This window comes from Heliangelus exortis, chromosome 6 (assembly GCF_036169615.1).
Source record: "Heliangelus exortis chromosome 6, bHelExo1.hap1, whole genome shotgun sequence".
Taxonomy (NCBI): Eukaryota; Metazoa; Chordata; class Aves; order Apodiformes; family Trochilidae; genus Heliangelus; species Heliangelus exortis.
In genome coordinates this window covers 6,920,910-6,940,182 of record NC_092427.1, presented here as the reverse complement: position 1 = coordinate 6,940,182, position 19,273 = coordinate 6,920,910, and the positions used below count along the sequence as shown (strand labels likewise).

Genomic DNA, 19,273 nt, shown 5'->3' with positions numbered 1-19,273 from the left:
AAAGGAAATAGCAAGAATTCTTGGTTTTTGGTTTTTTTCCTGCAGGTCTAAGTGGGCCAGTGCCATTGGGACCCTGTTACTGATTAAAACACTCTGGCAAAAGTCCCTGCTGACAGTAAACATTGACATGATGATTCATCACCAGCTCTCTCCATTTTCATTATTTCATCAGCAATTCAAAACCCAAAGAAAGAAAAAAATTGGTTTTAAAAGCTGCTTAGGAAAATACTCAGAATTAGATTACTGGTATAATGTACTCACATCCTTAAATAAATGATTCAATAGATTTTTATACAATTTTACATGTCATACAGTTTTCAAAGTTTCAGTCATGAGCTCATTATCTGTAGTCCTGGTATGATATTGAATATTAAGAAATGTTTACTGAGGCAAAGAAAGTAAAATAGAAGTAAAAGAGCACAAAACTCAAGCAGTGGGATAAAAATTATTTGGAATGTACTTAGAAAATACCCAGGCAATTTTTGAGTGCTAGGGAAGGACTAAGGAAGCCCTGGGAATATCTGCTTCCTGACAGCCTAGCAAGGAAAACTGGGAGCTTTCAGATGATCTGAAATTACAACAGAGCTCCAAAATTCTGGATAAACTTTGCAATAAGGACGTGAATTTTGCAATCCTTGTCAAATTCATGCCTCTTTTGTTCAATGCTGTGGTTCTCTTGCATCTCACTTGCCAATGCTCAATGACTTCATGAGATCTCTTATTTCATCATCACCCCAAAGACTCCCCAGAAACTTACTGGTGGGTTCAGGCACCTCCTGCCTGCACCTTTCTCCTCAGCAGAGCAGAAGTTCTGCTACCAGCACAGAACTGAACATTGTAGACTCAGTGGAGGTGACAGCACAAATCACTTTGCTATTACAAGTTATTTTACAGGCAGCTGACAAAGTAATTTCTTACATTTGTGAAATTCTTGGGGGTGGACCTGCAAACAATTAAAAATTCACGTAGTTTGGGAAAAAAACTATGAATGCCAATATGGGAGATTTTGAAAATTAGTGACACAGATGTTCAAAAGTCCAAGTATTAATTCAGAATCTTGAAAATTTTACACCTTATTCCCTGTTATAGTGCAAGTTACCCTCTGTATGGCACATTATTTTAAGCTGGTTTGGTTTTTTTCTTATCGCAGCATGTACCATGGATTTTTGGGATTAATTCAGTTTTTTTCCTGTGCACATGTCACTTAGCTCAAGTTATGTGAAAAATCCATCTTGCCATTTGTCCGGGCTATACAGTTGTGATAAAAACTGGACACAAAACCAGTCTATAAGCCAAGCATGACCTAAACATGACACAGATTCCTGACTTGACTCATAAAGTGAATGAATTCCTTAGAATTTTTTAGAGGAATCTTAAGGAACTAGAAATAGGTTTGGTGCTTTTTTTTCATTGAATCCTAGAAGACAAGCTCCTTTTGTTGCTGATACCAATCCAATAACCACTGAAAGTGCAGACAACCTGAATAATTGGAGCCCCTTTCTTATCACAGCGGACACAGAAAGGGAAGAAAATTAAAACCCTGCTCTTAACACAAACGCCTCAGGAGTTTCTTGCTTTAGACTGTTCTGAATACATTTTCAGGTGGTGACATTCCCCTTTTTTCATCTTTAAAGCTGTAACTCCACATAGCACCTAAATCACTGTCCCCAGCTGTGTGCAGATTTCCGAAACAGCCACGGGGAGGCGACAGATCCCTCAGTAACGGAGCACACGAGGCAGCAAGACAAAACTGACTCAGAAAACACCTTTTAAATTTATTTACTTCCCTCAGTACTTCGCTATGTGTCCTGGGTGTCCAGGCACCCCAGAGCTGGAAGAAGAAGAGTTAGGCTACTTGCTACTAATGAGAAGGTTTTGCAGATGTAAAAGATCGGCCCAAAACACAGCGGAGGAAGCCCAGCACAGCTCTTGCCTGAATAGGTAGGAGCTGTAACCAGAGAGAAATGGCTCAAAATGCTGGCTTGGCTCTACCTGGCATCGGTGATGAGGAGCTGGAACCAGCTGGTGACAGCAACTGGCTGCATGGATGCACCACACGTCAGGATGGGGCTCCAAAGAGTTAAACCACTTCATAGCGTGGCTGTGAAATGATTCCCATTAAACTAACTCATCCTTTGGAGAAATGGAGAGAAGAGAAGCTATAATGGAGGTCTAAATTAATAAAATAAGCCTGGCCATCTGGCACCATCTCCCTCCGGATCTTCCCGCGGCTCTGCCCTCTCCGTGCCCCTCGCCTCCCATCTGACAGTCATTAAGAGCACGGAGCTCAGCTCAGCAGAATCACTGTACACATCCTTGGTGTTACTTTAATTAAAGCAGCAAGCAAATTGTGACCAGTGGAGAAAAAAATTTAACCTCATTTCCATACGATAAAGGCTTTCCAAGGTGGTCAATGAAGCTCTTTCCTTTTCCATTTCTTTTCATCGTATTCCCTCGGTGCCACGACTGCTGTACACGAGACTTTAATTAAAGGACACCTATATCTTACACTTTGTGTATAAAAACAGCACTGTACACAAAGCAAGGTGCCCATCCTGGACTGCTATCTCATTACACAGCACTCTAATAGCTGCAGAGTCCCTATTTAGCTTTTTTTTTTTAATGCAAGATTTTATGTTGCAACAGCTTCCCAAAAGGAAGCTTTCTTAGGACACTTTTTTTTCAGTCCTAGGAAAGGAGGAACAGCAACCAGCAGGCAGCTTTTCTCCACTTTATCCAAATGCATTTGTTCCCACCAGTGCAGCCCAAGAGGGGTTCTCCAAAATGCTGACAACAGTTTTGTCCCCGCTTTCAAGGATTTCATCTAAAGCAGCAGTCATCTTGTGACTCAAGGAAAATTTGTTGGTGATGATGTTGTGACTTTGATCTCGTCCTGAATCAGTTGTAGGAAATAAATAAATAAATAAATAAAGCCACAGAGGATGTTTCAGTCCTTATTAGATGGAGATATTCTAACCCAGTTCCCAGTCTAGTAACTAAATTTCAGCTGATCTCTGCTCCTAATCATTTCCTAGAATGCATCTCACTAGCTGTGACCCTAAAATCCTCTCATTTCAGCCCCTTCACTTCCACTTCTAGGATGTAAAAATATTCTCACTTCACCTGAAGTACTGAGTGTTCAGTAAAAGGGAGGGAGAAGGCCTGTTCAGAGTTCCTCTCCAGTGGTCACAACACATACAATATTATGATTAAAATCTATGTATGCTCCTCCCCTCCTTGGCAGCTCATTCTAGTGTGACTCCAAAACAAGCTGTTTCTCCTGCCCCTCAACAGCTGCAGGTTTCTTTCAACATCTCTGCTTTCTTCTGAGCTTCCTCTGCAAATTGCCCAACAGCTAAACCACCTCCCCCGTCCCAGAGGAGCTGGGAATTACTGGTACCAACTTTCACATTCCACTTTTCCCTCATCTGGTGAAGTTGGTGCTGCACCTCTTCCCTGAGGAGCCTTGCTCAACTCGGCTGAGGTGGCAGGGAAGTGTTTCTGGAACCCTGCAGATGCTGTTGTCAGGAGGGATGTCATGGCCAGCCCCATCAAGCTGAGTTTGTGTTGTTAAATATTAATTTTGCCCATCTCTGAAACTCACCATCTGTCTCTCAACTCCTGACAATACCCTCTTCTTCAGTCCAGGTGACTGGTCACCATCCTCCCCATTGCCTGTCAGCTCCTAACACCCTACTCCCCATCCCATCCCCATCTCCTCACACTTTCCATTCCCTCCTGCTCATCCTGGTCCCTCTGTGCTAAAAGCCCCTCTGCGCATCATGTTACTTAACCAAACAGGACTGGCTGCCCCCCCCAATCCCTTGAAGGATTCTGTTTAGATAGATCCGAATAGAGATGTTTCTATTACCAATACTTTTAAAAAATTAAAATAAAAAATAAAAAAGGTCAAATCTCTATCACAATTTCTCCTATGTAATAAACAGTTTATGTCTTCAGTCTAGAGGGAGCTTCTGGGAAGCCAGAGGGTCTCTCTCACCAGCTAACTTCAAAGGGGACAAGAATTTTAATTGCACTTGACTGTCAGAAAACAAACCGATAGCTCAGTGTCTGTCTGAAATAGGAGACAGTCTCTTCACATGGAGATATAAAGATCTATTATTAGTACAAAAAAAATAAAATTAAAAATCTTATGAATGTTCAACTTTGTACCTTTGGTGCTGAAGCATTGTGACAAAGCAATTCCCCAGCACAGACACTTCTGCAAGGAACAGGTAACAGAGACAGTGGGGGTGGGGGGGACAGAGGGGAGAGGAACAGGGGGTGCTCTGAGCTCCAGAGAACTGCCCAAGGTGACCTCAAGGCTCCTGCAAAGGGTCTGCTTGAAACTCTGGGATCACCTGTGCTTCCCATTTTCCCAGAAGTCCCTTCCATTGTTTTAGCATCAAACAGCTATAAAACATAATTAGAAATTATCTGTCACCCCTCAGAAGTGTCTCTCTCTACTCCAATTAGTAGGGGACTGAGACCACCCACACTTCACAGAACCCACCAAGGGTGGGTGTCAGCAGTTGCAAACTTTAATTTCTTTTCACTTTGTGGTAAAGTCTGAAATCCCTACCAATCACTTGAGCAAAGAGTGATGGATGTGTAGCTGATATGTTTTTCCTAACCCTGGCTTAGTAGCTAGCTCAAGTATCCACAACATTCCCCATGACCTGTAAGAAGAATCTGCATTTTAGGGTTAAACTGATTGGTTTAAGGCCACAACCAAACCACACGTAATAGGTAACAATTAGAAAAGAGGATTCTGATGTATAATGTGTATGGTGTTTTGACTTCAGGTGGTAAGCAATACACTTATATATATATAAATAGATATATATATTAGAAATGTAAAAGGGAATACTTGTAAGGACACATTTATATAAGCACAAGTATTATTTGCTATATTGCTACTGAGCTACAATTCAGCTTTTGATATGGTTAAATATTTCTATGATGTATTTCTCATAAAAGATTAAGTTAGTAAATAAATTAGACCTCATAAAGCTACACTGTGCCACTCATAGCTTCCCATTTCAACTGTAATCAATGATATAGGATAGAATTGCATGCAGCCTAATCTTTCAAGTGATTTTATTGATTAAAGCACTGGAAGGACCACATCAGATGGGCTGCACATCTTTTGTACACAATCTGATTACATTTTTCCTTCTTTGTTCTGCAGAAAATGTCAGAAATACGGCATGATGCTTGCTTACTCCTGCAAAAAAGTGTCCTTTGCCATATTAATGAGGACAAATGCCAAACTGCATTGACATTACATGTGTTATACTATTACCTAGGGAAATGCAAGCAGTAACTGCATAGTAAATGGATATTGATTTACAACCCCAGGTGAAATTAAAACAGTCATTCTCAGTGTGGTTGGGATGGGCTCTTTTATCTGCCTTTAATAAACAAGAAAAGGTTTGGTAATGCTTTGTGGCAACAGTCAAAATAAAATGCATCATTTACTGTTAAATTATATTTACACTATCCATGGCTATACAGTAACTGACATGAAGGTAAAGGGGCAAATGAAAGAGGATTTTTATCAGAGAGAAGGCAATCATCAACACTTGCATTGCAAAGAGAACACATTCCTGGAGACCTGTGCTTAATTTGAGTTTTGAACCCTTTCTCAATACATTAACAAATCATCAACAATCACTAAAATTTACCCAGAAATCCAAGCATGATGTCACCAACATCATGCAATATCACTTTTCCTCCTCATTTGCAATGAAATGAATGCCTACCAAATCCTCTGGGTCAGCACTGTCTGTGGATTAGGCTTTATGAAACATCAATAAAGGAATGGCAATTCCTTTTCCTAGTGGGAATTACGTTGTGGCTGACATAGGTTAGAGCAAGTAACAATAGGGGAAGTATTTGGAATTTGATAGTGAGGGGAAAAAAAACTCCAAAATAAATCCTTTCCTAGCCAAGAAGTGATCCTACTTGAGGTCCAACACTTCACACTGTAGGACAAAAATAATCTTAAATTATATGATCTGAGAAATACTCATTTAAGATTACATGGAAGGGTAAACAGAATAAAGGTTTTATATTCTAAATATTAAATACTGATCAGTTTTGTAAGTCAGGAGCAGCAGAGCAATATAGAGCAGCAGCTACAATTATCAGAAATCTTAATTCCAAACCCCAGAAAGAAAACCACCTGGCCTACTTCTTCTAGCGCTTCCAGCAAGTGTAATAGGAAGAAAGAAAAAGAGGAGACAAAAGGGAAAAAAAAACCAAAAAACAACAGATCAGTAAAAACTATTTCCTTAGGGATCAATGATATAAAACTGAAGTAATAACTGCAGCATGTCATGCTGAAGCAGACCCTCAAAGAATAAAGAGTCACAGCAATATAAGAAATTCACAGCTATATGAAAAATAGGAGAAGAACACAGAACAAAGTGGAATTCGTAGCTGTAAGGCTCCCCATCTGTTAATGGTACATCACTCTGTCCTATAAAAAACTATTTTTTCTTGGATTTTGGGATCTTTCTATATCAAGTTTTCCAGGTATACAATAGCACATTCATAGTTACTCCTCATTGCAAACATGTGCCTAGTGTTTGGGCAGATCCACTGTACAGCACATGAATGAAAAATCTAACACAGTGTGGCATAAAAATTCTGGGAAAGGCTGAGGGCACTGTATGGGCCCTACACAGCACAGGTACAGCTGCTTTTTAGAGGAAATCTTACCCAAATAGCTAAGCATCCTAGATACAAGGTGAAAATAGGAGAGAAACAGTAAGATGTCCTTCAATACCAGCATGTTCCAAGAGAAGGGGGAAATGTCATCACATCTCTAAAGAAATAAACCAACAATTCTTTAATTAAAAATCTTTTCAGGCAAATAAGGATGGAGGCCCCTGCTTGATCAAGACAGTTACTTGTGGAGAGGTGTTGATGGATGCAGAAACTGTGTCTGCCTACACACACCCACACACAACGTAGCCCACGAAGGCACATGAAGCATCTCTGCTAATTCAAGGTAAGGTTACACGTCAGGCAGACCCTCTCTGGAAGGGAAGTGAAAGCTTTATTCTCATCATTTACTCCGCTATCCAAGGCCCATAATACATTTTCTGATGCTCACTAAAAATAACAGCTTAGAAAATGTGGGAGAAAAAAAGTCCATTACACTTCTCGCTGTGTATATGCAGTATGTGTGGTTTCCAGACTTTTTGGAAAAACAAATCCCTTCAGGTGCAGTAGTTCTCCTGTATCCACCTTATCATCACCCCAGTAGTTCATGAATTCATATAATTAATTCATTTAAGAACACAGTAAGTGGTGGAATTCTATGGGTAAGCTGCTAGAGAACACTGCTTTACATTGGAAATTCTGAAAATACTGCCACTAGGGATTGTGTTTTGAACCCTGAGGATTAATAATGTATCTCTATTACTTGAAAAGAAACTTCTCCCCATGATAGCAAGTTGTGTATAATTAATACAAATATAGAATTGTATAGAAAGCATATAATTAATTCGCTAGCCAACTCTCCTGACTCAGGAGGTCATTTTTCAGGGCAGGCTTCTGTCTAATTATTATATAAATACAAAGTAATGCGCAGAGGGAGAACTCTAAGTATACCTAAGAGTGATAATTTCTCAATCTATTAACTGCAGGAGATGGAATCCACAGTTATAAAAGTTCAGTAAAAATATCAACTTAGTAATTTGCAAAAATTGAACATATTGTATGAATCCCTGGTGAACCCTATACCTCAAATCCTGTGGGTTCTTCAAGCTTTCCCATCTCAAAAGGGAGATAAAAGTAAAAAGAAAGGTACAAAGAAAGGTGATGATGACCAAAGATGGGTCTTTAGCCTGAACCAGCATGGCCAAGTTGTAATACATGGAAAAAAAATACACTACAAGGAGCCAAAAATCCAAACATTTATAACTAAAATTATCCATCTTTTAAACTATTTAATCTATCTGGTCATTCTTATCCTGCCCTATAGGCTAGTTCAAAGTAACTACAGTCCTTGGCAAGGACTGAGACTTGGCAAGGGAACTGAGAGGAGAAATATACCATTTCTGTATTTGCCAAGGCACTGAATCATTTAAAAGAATTACAAAAGGCATTGCTCATGCTGAAAGCACTGAGGAGAAGGTCTGGGGGTGTTGGTTGCTGAGAACCTCACTATGAGTTGGCAGTGTATGCTTCCATCCCAGAAAGCCAACCCTATCCCAGGCTACAAAAAAAGCAGAGTGGCCAGCAGGTCAAGGGAGGTGATTTTCCCTTTCTGCTGAAGTACTCTGTCCAGGTCTGGAGACCCCAACCCAGGAAGGACATGGAACTGTTGCAGCAAGTCCAGAGAAGGCCACGAAGGTGATCAGAGGGCTGGAGCACCTCTTTTATGAGGACAGGTTGAGAGAGTTGGGGTTGCTCAGCCTAGGGAAGAAAAGGCTTGGAGCACCTTCCAGTAACTGAAGGGGGAACAGGAAAGCTGGAGAGGGACCTTTTATATGGGCAGGTAGTGATTACAAGCAGTAATAGACTTAAATTGGAAGGGAGAAAAATGAGAGTAGACATTAGGAAGAAATTCTTTACTCTGAGGGTGGTGAGACACTGGCACCTTGGGCTGCTCAAGGAAGTTGTGGCTGCCCCATCCCTGGAAGTGTTCAAGGCCAGGTTTGATGGGGCTTGGAGCAACCTGGGCTGGTGGGAGGTGTCCCTGCCCATGCAGGGGGGTTGGAACTGAGTGATCTTTAAGGTCCCTTCCAACCCAACCTATTTTGCAATTCTATGAAAGCAACTGTAGTGACACACATTACCTACAATATGTTTTCATTTAACACAGAGAAAGAAGTAAAAGAAACCACAGCAGAGAAGAAAGGCAGAAGCAGTATTAAGATATGCAGAATGTCAGGAGCATTAATTGTCCTCTCCTCTGTGCCAGTGCAGATCAGGGGTGCTGTCATTCACAGCATTTCAACAAAATTACATTCGTCATGGAATAAATGAGGACTCAAATAGGTGACTGAAAAATGCCTGAGTGAGCTAAACCTGAGCTCCTGTCCTGTGAATTAAGTAGCTGCACTCTGCAGTCTAACATGAAACTGGGGACATTTAAGCCCTTTACAGGATGGGGTACTTGAGCTAGAAATGCCATGAACGTGCAAGCCTGTCATTCTGCTTTTGGTTCTCTGAATCCTGTTGAGGATTGTCAGACCTGCAGTTGAAAACATCCTATGAAATGACAAAAACAATGAAGAGCCCTGTTTCTGTATGTCCACATAAGTAAAACATAATCTGTGTTCAAAACAATATAAAATTATTTCCAGATCATGTGAATTACATATCCTGTCCTTTCTCATTTGCAGTATTTTCATGAAAGCAATTCTGAGATCCACTTTGAGGACAACAGAATCTCTGCAATAAAGATCTCATCAATTCTTTCCAAAGAAACATCTTTCTTGCTACAAGCATATTAGGAACTGACAGGTAGGTAATCAATGTATCTTCTATGCAACAAGAAATACAATGAACTCTGTACAATTGATCCAGAATGATTCACAAGTGACTGACTACGCTTTTAGGGTTTTAATCACAGCACCTCACAATTAGCAGACTGAAAGCTAATTGCTTGATCTGTGTCATTTCTTGAACTGAACTTGTCCCTATTGTATTATTTTCTCCAAAACTTAATACAAATTAAAATTAACTCAGTGAAATTATAACTGCTCCCTATTTTCAACTCTGACAAAATCACTGAAGCTTACCATTTATTAAGATGTAAAAAGAACATCATGTTTTGGAGAAGGATGAAATCAATCATGTTGGAGTAGGGCAATGTATTCCAAACCATTTCTATCTTCAAGACCGACTACATTTGTGCTCAGCATCTGAACACCAAAAGCATCATTTTCTAGTTGGGTTTTAGCCACGTTGCCTCCCCTAAAATTGAAGTCACACATCACAAATTTCCCAAGATGCTTTGAAAAGTACCCACATCTTCAATGACCTCTGCTTCAAGAAAGACTAATAAAGATGCAAACTCTACAAAAAAATTCATGCAGCTCTGACACACATGTGGAACTTATGTTGAAGCATATGACTTTTTAATCTAGTACAGTGCTCTTCAGCCTAGTTTTACACCAGTTTGTAACACCACTGGAGTTACATTACCTTTCCTTGATATCCATGTTCTGTTCTTTATCCCAGCACTGGGACACTTCCATGGCATCAGAGTAGCATGCTAATATGAAATCTCAGTAATACACAGTTCATTATCAGAGAGTATTTTAGGTCACTATTTTCTTCCAGAACTGTCTACTTCACTGATTTGCAGAAAATCATAAGCAGAAAATCCTGTTCTATGATTTTTTTCCATATATGTCCATATACATTGCAGATAAAGTACACTGCAGTATTGCAACCACTAGTTCTAATAGCAGTTAGTTCAATGGTGGTCAAACATGTAGAAGACTTCATAAAGGAGCAGATACAAAAACTTCTCCTTTGTACTAATTTAACTTGAGCAGATTTCCAGTGTTTTAAGATGTTAATGATAATGCCTGGCAACTGTAGATTAGCTGAAAATATACTCAATCATCAAAGACCCAAACAACTGGGAAGTATGATTATTTCTGCTGAGAGACAGAGCAGCAAAGGGAGCACTGCACAAACAGAAAATCAGCATCAGATGCAGGCACAGATAGAATAATTGAAAGGTTTCTATTAAACAAGCTTTTCCCTCAACTATTTTTTAATGTAGCAACTCCTAGGCACAATACCTCACTAGCCATGACTGTTCTCTTGGTATCCCCATTTTCCAGTGCTACTCTTAGCTTACACAGATAAATCCCACCTGCATTCAACCCTTACTGAATTGGTTTCCCACAGTGAGAGGTACTGAAAACTTCAAAGTGAGAATCCTTGCCAGGATATTTAAGAGACACTGAACAGAAGTACCATCCTTTTTCATCCCTTGTTCTAACCCACTTTCCAGGCAGAATTGCTAGGTATGAAAATCTCCTACACGTGTGCCTGTGGCTTTTACCCTGCTGCTTGTCAGCCACAGTCCATGTCCTGCCAGGTACATCTTTCAAACTATTGATGGCACTTGATGGCCTAAACAAGCAACAACAGTCAGCCCAATATCACAGGAACAAAATTATCTATTTATGATGAAGCTCTGTCAAATGTAAATGGCATCCACCCTAACTTTTACCTACTTGACACAGTTTTAGCACACTACAGTCTGAACTGAAGGCAGTCTGGCAAATGGGATCTTTACAAATTATTCTTACAGGACACTTGGAAATGTAATAGGATCTTCTCTTCAGGGACACCTTTCTGTAGCTCTGATATCATGTATTTTTCCTGCCATAAGTGCATTTCAAAAATTAAAAACTAAAAATTAGGAAGTACAGTATGTCTGCCAGGCATAAATAACTTTGATGTTGCAAATAGGAGACATTTCTCCCCACATAAGAACAGAGCCCTCACCTGTAGACAGTAGCTGTAATGATGGAAGAGTGAGATACATATGAAACACCTTTTAAACTTCTGTCCCTACTGCTGGAAGTATTAGGGCATTTGCCCACAACAAATTAGACTTAGACATGATGATCTTTAAGGTCTCTTCCAACCCAAACCATTCCATGATCCACATTCATCTGATCTATGCTACCATAAATTCACCAAATGGATGCATTATTGCAGCTTCCCTTCTTCACTTCTGCTTCAGAGTCAAGACTATATATTTCATTTTCTAACTAAATAAGAGTCAAACTGCAGCCAAGTGAAGAGGCTGTCCTTTAGCTGTAGGCCATCACTGGAGAGTCTCCCCTCACCCTTACCAAAATCTCCTTCAGCCTCACTGGCACAACAGCATCACTCCCTCACTCCATCACTCTGCCAATTTGGTTGAGTTTGAGAACTGACTATTAAAAGTGTTTAAGCTAACCTAGATAGTTCTGCCACAACCAGGCTGGTGAACAAGTGCAAGTTGTTGTGCTGGCAGAGCTGAGGAGGCAGTAAATTATGAAGACTGGAAAAGAGGAAAAGTAAAATGCAGAGAACATGAATTAACTGCAGCCAAGAGATGTATCTGGCTGCAGCTCAGTAATGCATTAATAGGCCTTTGCTATGCTACTCAACATTGCTCAAATTTTGCTTAATTACTGTAATTAACTTTCTCTAGTAGTTGCACAATTTCTTGGAAGTTTCCATGAGAGCACAGGACCTAGAAGGTCATCCACTCTGTCAGCAGTGGGTAACAAGTTGAAATTCCTTTTGGCTTTTTTTTTTTTCCCAGCTCTGCCTCCATCTCCTGGTTGAAAACCAGGAGTTTAGGTTTCTCTTCACTTAATATAGTGAGGTACTTCGCAGGGTAAAGCCCCAGTGCAAAGTCTGCACACACTTTCAAATAGACCAAATAGACTTTATGAAGGCTGAATAACAAAGGTCCAAGCCAGGTGACATATACAATAACCAAACTGACTCTTCCTTTTGTTTGAGCACATCAAGAAGAATCTTCTGGGAGTAGAACCATTGCCAAATGGCTCTTCAAGTGAGTAGCTGGCTTGGATGAGTAGAGCTCAGGGAAGTTAATATCCACCACTGAAAGGAAGCAAGCAGGACAGGACAGAGAAGAGCTGAGAGAGAGCTGCACTATAGGCAAGGTAGGAGCTGGGTTTCATATTCAAAAGAGAGCAGAGAGCAGGAGAATAGCCCTTTGTGATGCTCCATGGTAAGCCTGTTGAAAAGCCAGCTCTTTCACCCAGCATGCTCCCCTCACCTGTTTCATTCCTGCTATGCACACACGGCTCTGGAATTGGAGGCAAGGGCTGGAAAACAAAAAAATACAATCCAAAAATATATTTTTCTATATTAAAAATGAAATACTGAAGCCACTGGAGCAGTGGACTGTGGAAACATTCTTCTTGTAAAATTCTACCACTTTTGTTAAGCCCAGAGAGACCCCATCTCTGTAAGTGAACTCTTACAGTCCTGTATAAAAGCTTTAAGAGGAGCTTTGAGGAAGATTTGGCCCACAAAAGAAACCATAAAGAGGAAAAGATGGGGTCAAGCCCACATAAAAAACAAAAAACCAAAAAACAAAAAACCAACAAACCACAAAGAGTAGACTCCATTGTATAGGGAAAAAGTACTGACTGAATGCCAGGACCAGTATGTGCAGCCAGGCAGCATATGCAACTGCTACAGCTTTTGCAAGGTCAGGGGGGTTTGTTGGAAGGAGACATTGGGCTTTCTTAGTATCACTGGCAATGCAGGGAACAAAGAGAACATTTTAAAGAACACAAATCATCTTACCACTTCTGGAAGCACCCTCTTCGCAAGATCGTGGATGGCTTTGATCACAATACATATAGATGACAGGAGAAATATGACACCCAAGATAACACAAGCTCTGGGAGGGGGTGGAAAAGAGAAAAATACAGAAAAATGTTAAGAACATATTTAGAATTGTCACCTCTCCCAGTGCTGAAGGGTTACACACAACAGAATAGTATTAGTAATAAAAAATCCTTAAGCAGCCAAACATAGAGACATGAATAAAAGAAGAGAATTAAATGATATGTCTGATTCCCCTTCAGTTCTTAAAACCTGTATTACATTTGAGAAGACAAGGCACACCAGATGATGTTTCAGAGTGAAAGACATCTCTTCTGATCCTGATGATTTATCATAGAGACCTCTAGAGGTCTGTTGCTTTTTGTTTGTTTTGCTAGGATCTTGCACTAGAAATAATCAAAGAAACTTCATTCTTTTTACTAAACCAGGACAGATGTTGGGTAAATCTGGTCAGTAACATAAAAGAACCTGAAACATCTGTTTCCTCCTCAAATCTCCAAGAAAAGAGGTTTTAAGTGCAGATATTAAAAAACAAACAAACAAACCAAAACAAACAGGAGGTTAGGTGCTTCACTTTGTAGATTGAACAAGGCTCTCTCAATACCTAAATAAGGATCAGAGTATCATCAGATTTGGTGCTGTGCAGAATGAAAACTCTTTATTCCCAACCTGCAGAGTTTACAATCCAGTCTTATAGAAAGCTAATAAATGGGTTAATGAAGAGAAGACAAAGCAATAGAGAATGATTAACAGAGAATAATTAAGTTTTGTAAAGGACACAGGCACAATGAAGCTTATGGAGCACATAATGCACATCCAGCAGTCCACAGCAAAAGACAAAACTCTTGGTTTTGTTTAAAATACAGATTTATACTGCTCTGAGATGGAGTTCCTCTTGCTGTGGAATACTATGGGATACAAGGCTTTCATTTCCTCTACACAGAAAATAATAGCCAGCCTATTACAGTATTAATATACCCACTACTCCATTTTACTAACAGCTCTGCATATAAATTCTAATACTATAGACAGATATACTATAACAGAAATTTCAATGTTAAAAGCATGAAATTGTTAAGAAGCTATGTATTAAGAAGCTCTATCTACATATTTTTTCTTTAAAAGTTGTATTTCCTTTGTTATTCATCAAGAGATGGGTGAGGAAGGAGGGGTGGAGGTGTTGCCCTCTGCATCAAGAAATAGATAAGGTGTGAAGAGCTGTCTGAAGAAAGAGCCAGGAGCAAACTGAAAGCTTATGGATACAATCAGAGATCAGAATTAGAATTGGGGTTTTTCAGCCTGGAGAAGAGAAGTTTCTGGGAAAACCTTAGAGCAGCCTTTCATTATCTAAAAGGGGCTTGCAAAAAAAGATGGGTCCAATTTTTTTAGCAAGGCCTGTTCTGATAGGACAAAGGAGGATATAATATAGATAGATACAAAGAAATAATTTTTAACACTGAGGGTGGTGAAACACTGGAACCAATTTCCCAGAGAGGCTGTAGATTCTCCATCCCTGGCAATGTGCAAGGCCAGGTCAGATGGGGCTCTGAGCAACCTGATCTGTTGAAGATGTTCCTGCTCAGTGCAGGGGGGTTGACTCAAAGACCTTTGAAGGTCCCTTCCAACCCAAACTGTTATTCTGTGACCATTTGGTACTTATCTGTTGGCTCAGTTTATGGATGCTGTAATTATTCCAGTAGCATGCTACTATTTTCCACAACCCAAGACACCAGGCCATCTGGTGGCTGGCAGCACATGTAATGTTCACATCAAGCTCAGTCTAGAGACTGAAGTTGAATTGGCATTGCTCTGTGTCTAGGTCAGAAGATGCAGCTGCAGCAGTGGTGCAGATGCGTAGCTGTTCATTTTATTCCCTAACACAAGCAACACTAAACCATGCTCTGGACAACCTACAGAATCCTTCAGAGAAGTTATAGAATCAAAGAATGGTTTGGGTTGGAAGGGACCTTAAAGCTCATCCAGTTCCGACCCCCCTGCATGGGCAGGGACACCTCCCACCAGCCCAGGTTGCTCCAAGCCCCCTCCAACCTGGCCTTGGACACTTCTACAGAGGGGGCAGCCACCACTTCTTTGAGCAACCCTAAGTGCCAGTGTCTCACCACCCACAAATTAATTTTCTTCCTAATGTTTAACCTAAATCTCCCTCTTCAAGTTTGAAACCATTGTCCTCTCACTACACACCTGTGTAAAAGTCCTCAGTAAAGGGACTGCCCTTCTACAAAGGAGAACAAACACCACAGAGGCATCCTTCCTAGCAACAAAGTGGTATGCTGGGTCAGGTACTCATCTCAGGTAGGCAAAAATTGGCTACACCTCCCATAAGACACATGTTTAACTCCTTTGTAGCAAATCACAACATAGCCTTCATGCTTGTAAAAGGCGGCACCTTGTAAAAAGTAAGCAGAAAAGGCTTGAGACAATCTGATTACCCTTGAGCCCTTCCCCTAGACACAAACAGAAGAGCAAAAATATGACCCATAATCTGTGATAGAGGAAGAAACTCAGAGGATGGATTCTCTACAGTCCTGCCGTGAGGGATGATCATTAAATAGCAACATGGAAGGGAAAAAAGTTCATCTCACAAAAAGAATGAAAAAAAAAAAAATGGAAAATGAGAGGGATTTCCATTATTCATTGTATATTTGCTGTCAGGCCTCTGTTCTGCAATAGATTCTTCCCAAAGATCTGTGGTTTCTCTCTGTCTGAATGGATCTGCACAGGGATCTGCCTGGAGCCTCCTGACCTACTTTTGTCAAACTTTTCAGTACCACATTTTTACTTTACTTCTGTAATATTTAGCATAGACATAACCTAACAAGCTTACACTCCACGTACCTTCACAATAGGTTCTGATGCAGTGATTATTTTCATTTTTTGGATGAGGTACAGAAACAAAGATAACAAAAGTTCTGCTTATTTGCTCAAGACAAATGCAGGCATTGGGTGACTCAAACACAGAACTGGTCCTGGTCCACAAAAGTTGCCTGACTTGCCTAAAGCCGTTTGCTGAGCCAGTGACAGGTTGGACTAAGACACATGGACCTCATGCAAGAATATGCTGACATTTCATCTGAAAGCAATACTGAATGATAAGCTTTTCCAACATTCCCAGCATGCTTAAACCAACATAGTCACAAATCTGTGAGTTGGAAACAACAGCTTAAACTTCCTTGTGCCAATACCTATAGTTCAATATCAAGGATCTGGGAAAGAGAAGATAGCAAAGCACCAACAGCTTCCCTTAGCATCCTTTTTATTCCTTTCACACACCTGAAGGAGGCAGGCAAACATTCCTTAGGGGCCTGACAGGAGCTTTGCTGGCACAAGTTTAATGCCTCCAGGGAACCAGCACTTGCCCTGACCACTGTCTGGATTCAGTCCTCATCAGTGTTGGAGAGTTCAGGGTTATCCTGATCTTTGCAAACTCTCCAGCCACCCAAGCCTAACTGCAAATATTTTTCATCTCTGCCTGTGCCAGCAGATTAGTAATGACTCCAGCAACCTTGAGCTGCTTCTCTTATTCCCCAGATCAGTTTTACTGTGTCAAGAGAATTCCCATACACCTACTTAACCAGCAATAGCTAAAAGTAGAAAGAAAAAAAGGAAGATGTTAATAACAGTGACAAGGGCATTAATAGCAGACAGAAATGCAGTCTGAGGTTTGAATCAGCATTCAGTCACCGTATTTAGCAAGCCTAGCATCTCCTTTATATGCTGGCTTTTTGAATCCACAAGCATGCAAAATTCATGAGTAATGGCATAGTACTTTAAGTGAAAAAATAAATGTTTTCTGTCTTCTTGAGTGTGTCAACTTATCTGGAAAACTACTGTAACAAAATACTGCATAGTGTGTTCTTTCAGTCTCATTTGCCAGAAAAATACATTTCTATCTAGACTGCAAATCATGCAAAATTCTACAACAAATGTACAAAATAAGAAACCTCCCAAAAATTAATCTGTTATTTCAGCTGTAGTACATCATGAACAAACTGTAATTGCTTGTTGCAAGCTTCTTTATTTTCAAGTCATTGGACAATGAAAACTTTAATACAAGCCTGCTAACTTTCATCTGCTAACAATTACTCAACTGCTTTGTAACTAAATCATGTTTCCAAATGCACTGGAAGGTTCTTAGTGCCAAGGTTGTTGGCAAATGCAATTTCATTAATAACATTCCAGTAAATTAGATAAGCCAACTGCCATTTCTAAACAAGTCCAAGTCAACTCAGAAGTACCCAAAAAATTCATGAAAGAAGAGTTATACAGAAGTGAGGTTTGACTGAAAACCTAGTGAAGGTTTATAGATACCCCTGTCTTGGAATAATCATAGTGTAATAACTGGTCCTTGATCTCCAGGTCCCCCATGAACACTGTCATCAATTCAGACACTGGGATAACTGGGGGTCCATTGAATGTCATCATACACCAGAACACTGATATCTTCTTGCCAAGAGTTCTCTGTACTTCTCTGCCCAGTGACACCCGTGCCAATCCATCATGTCACGAGTACCACCTACACATATCCAGCATCTATTGGAGACCATATATTTATTTTACAGCCATTTCTACATGAGTTAGTATAAGAATTTGCCACCAATTATCTACTACATCATTAGAGATGTGATTGGTCTACAAGACAAATTAATTGAACGCTCCAGGTTTAAAAGGCAACAGAAAAGATCTTAAGAAGAATGCGTAATTCTGAAATCACCTCCAGTTCCATGCAACATATTGCTTGTAAAAAGAAAGAGGAATAGAGAAAATTTAGTCAAAACATTTTAAAAGCTAATGGAAAACCATGATTTGATTTTCAGAAATTACAAGCTTTCTGGAATCTTTCAGCATGCATTACAGTTTAAGAAGAACAGTATAAATCAGAGAGGACGAGGTGCTGGCATCTCTCTGATTATCCAGGCAATAGTCAACTTTTAAGTCAACTAAAGCTTAAACTTCCAAAGATTTTTTTCTTAAAGCAATGGCACGATGAATGTAAGAGTAATTAAAACTATATTATTAAGTTGTCTAAAAAAAAAAAAAATTTACTGTTATGATTTTAACACTGAAACCACCAAGCCTTCTTTAGCTGCCACCTCATCTTTTCTACCACACGTTCCCTGTATGGAGCTTATCATTTTCCTTATCAATTTTCACAGCTGATAAGGAAACCAGAAAAGGAGATTTATCAGTAAGTCTTTCCCTTAATTAAAAATCTGCTGTTTTGCTTAAATGGATAGCTTTTAAGTGAATAGCTTTGAGAATTCTGGAGATTCAGGAGGTTCCACATCCATAAACTGCCCATTTTTAAGCTCCTACTACTAGGTGAACTATTTTTCATTGCTATTTATCACAAAATTAATTTGCTAAGGAGATGTTGTCCTAATATTCAATACATTTGCACCTAGCAGCCACAGCAAAGCAGCCTTCTAATTCATGGATTTAACCCTAAGTCTGTCCTACATGTGCATTTATTTATTATAATTCAATACAGGTAGCTGTAAGATTAAAATTGTGTAATGTTTCCATTATAGAATGAAGGACTAACCTCACACAGATCTCTCTGGTGATTAATCTTCAACCAAATACAGCAATTTTACCATTAGCATGGCTCTCACCACTCTGACTACTCTTCACATTCCAGCCAAAGGGACCACTCTTCTGTGCAAGCAGCAGTTATCCTGATGACTGTAGATTTAGACTCTCGGAAACTTCTCTTGTAACATTTTGTAAAAAATAAATAAAGTTACAAATACATCCCCAGTGACAAGCTCTGTTGAACACTTTACCTCTAAAGAGATCTGGGCTAAGCTACACAAGAGTGACAGAGTTTTCCTGATACCAGCTCTCTGGTATTGAAACAATCACTGCAAGGCTCTTCTTAATTATCATCCTG

At 39.8% G+C, this 19,273-nt stretch overlaps 1 protein-coding gene across 2 annotated transcripts in view; it reads right to left on the bottom strand.

Annotated features, from left to right (window-relative positions):
* TMEM163 (transmembrane protein 163) overlaps positions 1-19,273 on the bottom strand; it is a 95,768-nt gene that overhangs the window by 14,314 nt on the left and 62,181 nt on the right. For both annotated transcript variants that reach the window (XM_071746503.1, XM_071746504.1), the window contains one exon: positions 13,321-13,417. In XM_071746503.1, coding sequence (XP_071602604.1) covers positions 13,321-13,417 — 97 coding nt within the window. The remainder of the gene's footprint in view (positions 1-13,320; positions 13,418-19,273) is intronic.